Genomic DNA, 11,463 nt, shown 5'->3' on the forward strand with positions numbered 1-11,463 from the left:
AAAAAAAAAAATCCCCCCAAATATAATAATAATAATAATAATACAATCACCCATGGCAGAGTTACTTTTGGCCAATGACTTTTGAGTAATTGATCACAATTACCAAATAATTCTAATTTAATTTAAATTATAAATAAAAAAATAAAATCGAACATAGAAAAAATAGAAAAATAATACAAATAATAATATTCAATAGAAAACTTTCTACAAATTTCTTGTATTAATTTCTATGAATTAAGCATGCAGTTATAAATAAAACAGCATGTTTAGAAACCGCTGATTATAATTCATGCTGATCCCATGATCCTCTCTGGCACTCACTGCTGGTCGGTGGTGGAGTTGAGTCGGGCTGATCTGCGGTGGATCTGTTGGAAGGCCTGGTTCTGTCGGGCCACACGTCTCTCCTCCTCCCTCACGGCATACTGGAGCTTCTTCTGCAGCTGAGACACCTGCTCCTTCTCCTGAGACAGCTTCTGCTCTAGAGACTGACAGCGCTTCTGCAAATACACATCCAATATTAGTGATAATGCAATATTAGTAGAAAGCAGATAATGCATTTATTGCATGAATACCGCAGCATCTCTCTTTTCCTGCTGCAGTTGTTGGAAGTGGCTGTGCTGTTGGGCCGCTTTACCGATGTACGAGTCCTCTAGGTCTTGAACTTTGACCTACACCCCATCCAGGATGCCCTCCAGCTCGGCAGCCCTCTGAGACTGACGGGCGGATCGCGTCTGATGCTGCTGCACTTCCTCTCTGAAAATGATACAGGCATCTTTACGTGCTGTATGCGAGTTATTTGCTTGGATTAGCTGTGCTGTGGAATGAGCGTGGAACACGTCTGTCCTGTCAGCTGATCTCATCTCCTTCCACTCATCCTGCATTATATTACACTAAAGCAGATAGATGGGCAGCACTGCCGCACTCGAGGGGTTTACATTATTGAGCGTGTGCTGACAGAAGCGACATGTCCAGGAGACGTCCCTGGAGAAACCACGAGTGCTAAACAATTCAAATATTAAAGAGTCATTTGAACATCTATGCTGAAATTCCAATAAAGAGAGGAATGACACATTTCACCCCAAAATGACACCAAAATGAGAAATTACAGTATATTTTGCATAAAGTATCCATTAGGACATTATTTTCATGACAATTAAGTTCAAATCTGAAATTCAAATTACCGCAATACATAAAAACTGCAATATAGTAAGAAAAAAGTCATTTTGTTGTTTCATCTTGTTTAAAACTTTAAATCAACATACATGCAATTTAAAGTCAGGACAACATATTCAAAATATTCAATTATGTAAAAACTTTATAATTTATTTTTTATTTTATTAAATTTTTTTAGTGCTGTCAAACGATTAATCGCGATTAATCGCATCCAAAATAAAACTTTATTTACATAATATATGTGTGTGTACTGTGGAGAGAGAGAGAGATATTTAAAAATAATTCAAGACATACATAAAAGTTCCCAAAAACGAAATAACATTTTATATAATAAATTAATTCATTACAATAAAAAATTAAATAACATTACAAATAATAATAGTACATTTAGAGAGTGGTTTACAAATTATTTTTATAAAATATAAAAATTATAGTAGACTATAATATAAAAAAAATAAGGTCACCAAAAAAAAAAACGTTGTTACATTTAACCAATGACTTTTTACATTACAGTAATGAAAACAATGTCACAGTGCAAACATTTGTAATGGCTCCAAAAATATACCTGATTTTCTTTAAACAAAATATCTTATCATCATATTTGTTTCATTTGATTTTGGGGTGAAATGTGATCAGGGAATGCTTTAAATAACCTTTTTAAAATTAAAATCAACAAAAATTCAATTTAGTACAACCATCATGTACAAACCTTTCAAATTTGATTAATACATATTTTTCATGTAACTATATTTAATTATGAATTATCTTAATTACTTTATGAATATGGTTGATAACCAAAATGATGGTAAATATTATTTGTTTTTCTACTTTTTTTGTTGTTAAATATCATTTAAAAAAAACCCTATAATATTCCCAACAATAATGAGACTTAGACTACTGATAACTAGGTTTTGGCATTTCAATAATGTGAATTGAGGGGAAAATGTGTTTAACTGTCATAAAAAATAATATCACAAAGCAAAAAAATCTTAAAATAGGCTTCACATTCTTTATGCAAAATATAACTTTGCATTTTTATATTATTTTTTATAATTTTTGGGTGAAGCATGACCCTTCACAGGGATCATGAAATTTATTGCACTAAACATTATCATATCCATTTTTCGGGGACCGCTATTACATTAGAGGCATATTCAAGCATATTGACTGTGAATTTATGAAAGCTAGACTCACTTTAGTTGGCTGTTGGACTGAATGAGCTCTTGAATTAGACCTTGTCTCCTTTCAGAATCTGACAGCATAGTCTTCAACATCAGCCGTACATCAGATGCGGACTTACGCTCCAACAAAACCAACTCTACAGACAACAAACACAGAAATACTTGTCAATACTGAAAACCAACAAGTATTATTATTTAACCAAAATGATGACTGATAGATATACAGTGGGTACTGAAAGTATTCAGACCCCCTTAAATTTTTCACTCTTTGTTATATTGCAGCCATTTGCTAAAATCATTTAAGTTAATTTTTTTTCCTCATTAATGTACACACAGCACCCCATATTGACAGAAAAACACAGAATTGTTGACATTTTTGCAGATTTATTAAAAAAGAAAAACTGAAATATCAAATGGTCCTAAGTATTCAGACCCTTTGATATATTTAAAAATAATTCAAGACATACATAAAAGTTCCCAAAAACGAAATAACATTTTATATAATAAATTAATTCATTACAATAAAAAATTAAATAACATTACAAATAATAATAGTACATTTAGAGAGTGGTTTACAAATTATTTTTATAAAATATAAAAATTATAGTAGACTATAATATAAAAAAAATAAGGTCACCAAAAAAAAAAACGTTGTTACATTTAACCAATGACTTCCAGTTGCTCGAAATTACTTGAGCATTATTTTTCCTTTGATTGTTTAAAAAATTTTTTAAAAGACTTGAAAGAAAATATCAGTGATGCATTGCCTGCAAGGTACTTGTTCTCTGTTGGATCTGCAAAGTTGACAGGTTTGAAGCCATGATGCTGCAGCAACCTGTTAACAGCGTCCCACTCTCTCTGCTCCTGCTGCAAGACAATGAAACACGTTATAATCACCTGCATTATTACATGCAATATCATGAATAAACCATCAGAAATAACTGCAAAAATATCCGAGTCTCCTCAATTTTGCTACCTTGAACTGGCTGTAGGTCCACAAAAACAAATATGTTTTGTCTCTGGACTGCAACGCAGCAGTCAAAGCTTTTCTATCCATCTTTATCTATGCCAAACTATGAGCTACAACACTATTTTAAGCATCTTGTCAGGTCTTCCACCTTTCCTCTGACCAGACCAGCTCTGCAAACCCCCTCTATCCATCAACAGCAGGTGGAGGGAACCGACACAGATCAGATTACTATCCCTCCTATCCACAAGAACAATTAGAAACAGCTTCACATGATGGAAAGGGCGACGGCTCACCTGCTCCATCATCTCTAATCTGAGAGCCTGGAAGAAAACAGATGCATGTAAATATTGCATAGTTCCATGTAATGTGCATTTAGACATGTATTGATTGAAATCACGTGCAATTGTCAGGTTAGTCTATTTGTGTAAGATATGGTGTTTAAATGTTAATCCTAGTACTTTAGAGCATATTATGGTATTAAAACTTATGACAGCTCCATGTTCAACTGAAGAAAAACTAATACCACGCTACGATACTTTGATATTCTGTGAAGTAAAATAAGGTACTACTATTCTAAAAAAAAAACATGGTATTCTAATGGTAAACTGTCCAAAAACATGGTATTACTATAGTACACACAAAATATAAGCAGTAAGGAAACTGCAGGGCAAACAGTGACAACAAACGCGGCTTGAATTTAATTTACTTAAAATGTTTCAAGCAATAGTAATTTATACCATACCTTAAAGCACCGAAGATTAGTGTTAATTAATTACTATCCTATCAAACCGTCAATTCATCATTTTATGAACCGAGAAACTCAAGTTGTTTATTGTTTCAAATAACAGAGCAGGAACTGACACGAACAAAACGCTTCCCGCTGCAGAGGCCGAGCTTTTGAATATGGACAACCTAGAAATGCTCTATGTAAATACACTGTAAAGTATGCAACAATAATATTTATATTTATTAATAATTTAATAATAATATTTAATAAAAGAAACAGTTGACATTTACTGTGGAATACAAAAAAAGAATATGCATAAAATGCAAACAAGACCTCAACAGATCAGTTCCATAATCTTTCATACCAACATTTCTGTGGCGTCAGTTTTTACAGACAGCATTTATTGAGGCTCTAATCTCACTGCACAGGCGCTGCGCTCCTAAAATCACAGATTCTGTGGCATTTCAAGTTGCTCTTCTTGCAGTGTGGATGAAGGTCAGCATACAAATGAAACCGCTATCTGAAAAAGAAAGAGAAACAAGAGAGAGCGAAGCTTTGAGCGTCCGTTTGAAGTATTCATTTCTGTAAACCCTTTTTACCTCATTTTATAATATCCAGAAACCTACCTTAAAATGTCCAACTGGATATGAGCAAATAAACATTTAAAAAAGTAAAGTAACAATAATAATTGTGTTTTTTTTATTTTTATTTTTTTACTTATTTTCATTTTAAAGTGTTACTATTAAAGCCTACCATTGTGCATATGAAATAAAGAAATAAATAGGGCTGGGTATGTTCTAATGTTCTTGAAGCCACTAAGAGTTTTGTGTAATTCTGTGTAGAACAGTTTGCATTTTTTTCCACTTCCTGCAGTAAAATTTGTTCAGTTAGTAAGGTTCAAGCAGGGTATGTGCAAATGTGTTAGTTTTCTAAAACATTGCAGTTTTGTTTGCATGTTTTGTGTAGATTGAATAAAGTTTTTACAGATTACATTTTCCATTGTACTTACTGACGTACACCTCTGCATGTAGACACCCAACTGTGCAAATTCATTTATAGATTTAAACCCCAAACGAAAAATGAGAAATCGAGCCAAACTCTAATTTTCCGTTTGTTACACTAAACGGAAAAACGAAAAAACGAGCCGTTTTTCCATTTCTCGTTATTGCATTCCAAATAGGAGATGAAATTATCAAAACGTAAACGGACCGAGAATCGATATTGAATCGACCACATTTTAAAAAACGATATATCGAAAAATCGATTTTTTTTTTGCCCAGCCCTAGAAATAAAACACCAATATGGAAAACGTAAATAGTTTGAAAACATAAGCGATCACAAGCCCAATGATATTGCTTCATTGATGATGAAGCCACACCCAGGGTTGCCAGATTGGATGGACGATTTCCAGCACAAAAGCTCACAAAAAAACCGCCCAAAACTTTAACTGTCAAAATAATGTGACGGAATATGTAAATCAAGGTTGATAAGGGCCATTTTTAACTTCTTAAAACAAAATAATGACCACAAAATAATATAAATATAACGTTCGATAAATGTCCCAGGTAAACGGATCAGTCGGGGCAAATAGCCTAGGCTACATTAAAGAGAATTGACTACCGAACATGAATAAATGCAAGCAGACATCAAAACGGCAATCAAGAAATTAACCGATACCCTCGAAACAACACATGCATCATTTTCAATGTCAGCATGCAGACTGCAGTCATAAGAATCCAATTTAAATGCAAAAATATTTTATAAATTATTTCACACTCGTTCATGCACACACGACAGTCAAAACTGTGTTATTCATAAATACAATAACAACAATAATGCGCTTACCTTCGTGTAGCTCTATCATTTTACACAGAACTAGAGGAGCCTCTTGTTAAGTTCATATTGTAGAACAGAACTTTGCACAGTCAAAACTAATCAAGTCTAGCAGTTTTCAAGGATTTATCAATCTGGACCGTTTAAAAGATAAAAGACAGGATCGTATGAACCGAGATATTTAGTTTCGGTTTTGATTAATTAATTCAGATGTGCTCTGATTTCGGAGTTGCAGTGCTAGAGCCTTCGTGTCATCTCACTCCACAATAATTCACGTTTTGAGAGTTGAGTCACTCTCCCACTCTTCAACTTATATTTAGGCACTGTGATTACTTGAATATAGTCATACTACATTCAAAATCAGATACGTTAAAACTTATCACGCTAAAAACCTGTCACTAATGAATCATAACGTCTGTCTGCTGAGTCCTCGTGATAAGTGCAGCTGCCGACGTTTACATCAGCACCAGCGCCTCTGCACTGTGTGTGTGTGTGTGTGTGTGTGTGTGTATACGTTGTGATGATTGATTGTATGCAGTACATGCATACTTGGGTTTGTTTGTTAAACAATTATCCTATGCAATTTATATGTTTGAAAACCGCCAAACTGAGCCCAAACCAGCCCAAATTTTGTCCACCCGCCCAAGCCAATTTTTACCCGCACAATCAAATTCAAAACCGCCCAATCTGGTAACACTGGCCACACCATAGACTGAGCCACACCCACAAATTGCGGAGCTACTTCTTTGACCAAAGTCTGTGACCTATACGATGATACTAGGCGGGAAACGTAAGTAGAACACTGTTTCCGAATAAGAAATATAAAAGACTATCCAATTAAAATTATGATAAATATGATTTTCTCAACAAGAAAAACATACCATATCGCAATCCCTGAGGCGAAAATGGTCTTGCCTCTGAAAATAACCATACCAACCATGTCAACAGTGCCAAAGTTATTACAATTATAACGATAATATAAAATCATAATGAATTCATATTAGGTCTCATTCAAATAGTGAATGTAAAAACTGTTGTTAAGTCCAGATGGTGGAATGACCTCCCTATCATAATTCGAACAGCTTATAGTCTTCGGCCATTTTCAAAAAACGTCTAAAGACACATCTTTTTCGCCAGCACCTGACGAACTAATACTAACACTTACCTATTCTATTCTATTCTATTCTATTCCATCTATTTAAAAAAAAAAAACTAGCTATCTGTACTGTGCTAACTTCGAATCATCTTATCTCGCTTTGGCAATTTGAAGCAACCAAAACAACCAACACGTTGTGCTCGCACACAATGCCTTCAAATTACGCTTAACAAAAACAGTTTAAGTGGAGTGAGACGCACATCTATGACTCCAGCGACAAGGGCAGAAAGAGTGCCGCTTTTCTCTTTTTACACACTTCACCCCCTGAAAGGCAATTTGGAGATAAAGGTTGAAGCCGGAAACCATGAAAGGCGTCGAACGCTAATCCTGCCTCACCTTGAGTCTGATCGAACTCTGAAAATCATCCGCAAATCTCTCGTTTCTTCCCTAAACCGTAAATACATCCACACGGTTCGCACAACGGAGGGCAGCTTTCTTTTTCTCGCACTGGAAGTTCTCTGAAGTTAAAGATGGTGCCGACAGATGGTGGAAGTTTTTAAAGTTTTGATGGCCGATAAGGTTACTTTATTTTGTTTGTTCAGGTTCCTGTGAAGCGCAGAGATGAGGCAAATCCGTGCCGGTATTATCTTCCACTTTCTCACCTTGCACAGGTGTGGAGAGCTGATATGGCCCAAACCCACATGCTCCCGATGCACCATGGGAAGAAGCGGGACAGCTGTGAGAGGGAAGCCACAGGTTTGCACAGATTATCAGACCATTTCCATTTCATACGAATGGGAGAAGAAAGAAATGAATTGCTTTAGAATATTCCTCTGAAACGTCCTGTCTGAACTCTAGTTATAGATGTGTATAGTATATGGGAAAATTTGCAATGAAATGACATGCATAAACTAAAAAGTGAAGATGATTTGACGCATAAAACTTGCTTTCGGTGTAATCATCAGGCTGATTCAGTCATATGAAACAATATTGTTGACACCACCCAAAAGACACCAATAGTATACCAATAATTATAGCTACCTTTCTTATCAGGTTTGACATTTAGAGGTGAACAGAATCAGCAAAACATGTATTGATAAACAAACTGGACAAATAATATGCTGATTGATTAGGTTTTGTAGTGTTTTTTTCTCCTTTTTTTAAAAGTCGATAAGCCATTTTAATATGCGGTCCTACCATTTTATTGTTAGTTACATTTTAGTACTACAGTACTGCTTTAAATGTTTAGGAAATTACTGTTATTGCATCTTCATGAAATTATTTTAAAATAAAAATATTTGTAAATAAATGTAAACATTTTTAAAAATCCAACGTTCATGAACATTGTAAAGTATTGGACATTTGTTGATTAAAATTTGTTGTACGCCTCTAAACACACATAAAACAGGATACAAGCATGTTTTTAGAAGTTCTTGCATTCTTTAGAGAAACAAAGGCTTCAGCCCTCAAAACTGATAAATGGTAAAGTAAAAAGAGAAAAGAGAGGAAACATTCTAGAATGTGAATTAAAGGAGTCACGGATAAAAGCACTTAAGCCGAAAGTGCCATTGTTCAAAGACCAATTCGCCACAACGAGCCTGCGAGCTCAGATAAACACAATTTCACTCTAGTCACTGCGATTACCACACCGCTAATCGCTTCATTTTGCATGTCGCTATTGCCGGTAAACAAAAGGTCATAATTTAGTGGAATTAGACTTCCAAAAAAACGAATCCTCTTGAACCTCTTTTGTTCTTAAGAACGCACAGAATACTGATAATGCGTTTTTAATCCCTCACCAAGTCTTTTAAATTGTTTGGGTATTTAAAAACGTTCAAGCTTTCAAAAGTCGGAACAATTGCACTTTTTGGAAATTAAGTACAACTTTCAGGATTATAAGAGAAACGCGTTGCAATTACATTTGTTGTTTGGGGAATGTTAGAACTCATGAAACGAAAGTTTGACAGACCAAAATCTGAGAGACCGATATACCACAAAGACTGTGATCGTTTTATTTTCTTACAGTTCCTTTTATACTTTTCCTCTCATGTAAAAACTCTTTCAGCTTTTGAGTCTTTGCTTAGATGCAGCACTTAAAGCACTACTGATTCCGGCCCAGCAGAACCAGTTCAAACTGAATTCATGCGGGACTCTAGTTCAGACAACAAAGAGCATCCTGAATTGCAGAACACAGTGGCATCATGGGAATTTTCCAGGACATGTTCTCGACATAACTAAGTTGAGTACTAGAGTTTACATTGATTCTAGAGCTCCTGCTGAGCCGAGACGAATAAAATAATAAAGGCCTGGTCTCAAATGTTGCTCTTAGTCAACACTTGAGCGAGGAGTGAGGACTCAACACTTTGGTGGCGTAATGCAGCATAGACTGTTGGGTTGAAACCCACTCTGAAGTTCAGTGCTTTGCAAAAGTGTGCACTGCGGCTAAAAAGCACCCTATTAAAACGTAAAATGATGAATGAGACACCCTACGGTCTTAATGCAAACAGGAACACATAAAACAGCCTTTTGAGGCAAGACCCTTAAGTACTAAACATGAAATCTTAAGTAATTTCCTGGAATCTGCAACATTGTAGATTAGTATCTTCATAATTACAATCACCGTACCACTTTTTCTCTTTAAAAGCAACAAATGTTCCCCAGTCACAATCTGATTAACTTAGATTTCGGATGACACAGTTCAATCTTTATTGTTTTCAATAAAATGGCATCACATTCTTAACATTAAACAAGAAATTGGCTGATAAAATCAGTTTAAACTGACAACTAAATTGTCACATTTACAATAAAGTGGAAATGTGGTTTTAGACAAAAAAACATGTACGTTAGAATACATTAACAAGTATTAAAAAACAAACAAAAACACTGGGTTTTGACTTTACCCAAAACTGGGCTGAGCCTGTTGGGTCATTTTGTTTGATTATTTTTAGCTACACATATTGGCCAATTACTGCTATTGGCCTATATTTGTTACTATCGGAGTTATTAGACATCGGCTGGATATTTAAACAGCTAATTATGTCCTATCAATCAAAAGGGAGGTGAAAAAGTGGGCCATTACAAAACTCATGCAGTGAATAAAACATCTCCGGCTTGTTAATTAATAGCACTTAATAATAATTATCACAGCTTGACTGTTATTTAAGCACCCTAAGTTAGCTAAATGTCAAAAAGATGCTATAGAGAGTAAGATAATTAAATTCCATTATTAGTTATTTAATGTAAGGGTGTTTAAAAAGGTGGCAGAAAGCGCAGTACCACCACTGGTACTAGAAGTACCAACTATCGGTATCAGAAGATGTTTTATTTAACAGATATCTGTATTAGAACATACATTTTGTATTGCGCATCTCTATAGTTATTTTCACAATGTTGTGTATTTTGGTGCAACAAAGCTGCTGGTTTATAGCAACCATAATATAGATCAATTTGTCTCCTGTCCTGAGTGAAAACTTCCTGTGGGGAACTTCCTTGGTGAAATGAAAATTTTTACATTATTTAATTGGAGTGAAAACAGTGATCCACTACCTAATACAATTATAGATGTAACTTAAAATCATTTTGAGGTAAAATTAAGCCAGCATTATAGTCAATGTGATTAACTGTACAAGCCACCTTGATTGGTTGGTTTAGCACAAGGTATTGTTCCACCCAACGGCAAGATTTCAGCTGGGTTCCTTTTAACTCAGCCATTTTTTTGAGTAAACACAACCATGTTTTTTTTACAGATAAAAGAAACCAAGCAACTCTCGGTAATAACAGAGGCAATACAAATAACAACTATGGAGGTTAGATTAAAACCTTGCATTCCATGTAAATGTACAAAAAATCTCTTGCCGACAATCCCTTTCTCTTGGTTTATCTTAAGAGGTAAGGGAAAACTGGTCTTGTTCAATGGGTTTTTCAACCCATGCTCCAAGTCCTGCTTTGTAGAAAGCTTTGAAGAGAGTCTGTTTGGCCGCATTATACTCCACTGCCGCTTGTTTTGCCTCGTGGTAGGAGCCTGGCCGAGATCCTCGGATCCGCAGAGTCTCACTGAGCTGAGAGAGGTAAAAGGATATTTGCTTTTTAATATACCAACAACCCTCTACGGACACCTTAGCAATTGAATTGCTATTGGCTAGTACATTTTTTAGTTTACTCGCCAGACTGTTTAACACAAAATTTGTTTCCTCTCTTTTTTTTTTCCACTATGTACGGGTCGCAAGAGAAATATTAAGGGAATAAATTAAAACAGTTATATACCGTTATCAGCATATTATTCGTCTCTCGTTGTCTCTGAGAGAATATGCGGCGTCAGATGCCGAAAGCTCCATCATTCCGTTTTTACTTTCACTTTCTGCATAGTGAATTGACTGACATTGAGACGTTCACCGGCATAACTCTTGCGCAAAGTTTGCACGTTGCTTGCGTGACATCCATTGGCTCGCCTTCATGGTTTAAAACAGAAATATTTCCAACATTG

General features: G+C 35.2%; 1 protein-coding gene, 1 long non-coding RNA gene and 1 pseudogene across 4 annotated transcripts in view; all 3 read right to left on the reverse strand.

Moving 5' to 3' along the window:
- Positions 1-2,849, reverse strand: part of LOC107754247 (centrosomal protein of 70 kDa-like) — an 8,833-nt pseudogene extending 5,984 nt beyond the window's left edge.
- A 238-nt stretch (positions 2,850-3,087) lies between these two features.
- Positions 3,088-4,165, reverse strand: LOC107754240 (uncharacterized). Its single transcript, XR_001641562.1, has 3 exons — positions 4,067-4,165; positions 3,331-3,644; positions 3,088-3,221 (listed from the first exon to the last, which is right to left on the reverse strand). It is a non-coding gene; the product is annotated as an uncharacterized LOC107754240 (long non-coding RNA).
- Positions 4,166-4,509: 344 nt separating this feature from the next.
- Positions 4,510-11,463, reverse strand: part of LOC107754241 (double-stranded RNA-specific editase 1-like) — a 23,097-nt gene continuing 16,143 nt past the window's right edge. The window contains exon 8 of one of the 3 annotated variants that reach the window (XM_016570610.1): positions 4,510-4,571. In XM_016570610.1, coding sequence (XP_016426096.1) covers positions 4,548-4,571 — 24 coding nt within the window. In that variant the 3' untranslated portion in view covers positions 4,510-4,547. Of the gene's footprint in view, positions 4,572-7,617; positions 7,717-9,732; positions 11,039-11,463 lie in introns of those variants that run through there. The other 2 variants (XM_016570609.1, XM_016570611.1) reach the window with 2 other exon arrangements.

This window comes from Sinocyclocheilus rhinocerous, unplaced genomic scaffold (genome assembly GCF_001515625.1).
Source record: "Sinocyclocheilus rhinocerous isolate Xijiao unplaced genomic scaffold, SAMN03320098_v1.1 scaffold1584, whole genome shotgun sequence".
Taxonomy (NCBI): domain Eukaryota; kingdom Metazoa; phylum Chordata; class Actinopteri; order Cypriniformes; family Cyprinidae; genus Sinocyclocheilus; species Sinocyclocheilus rhinocerous.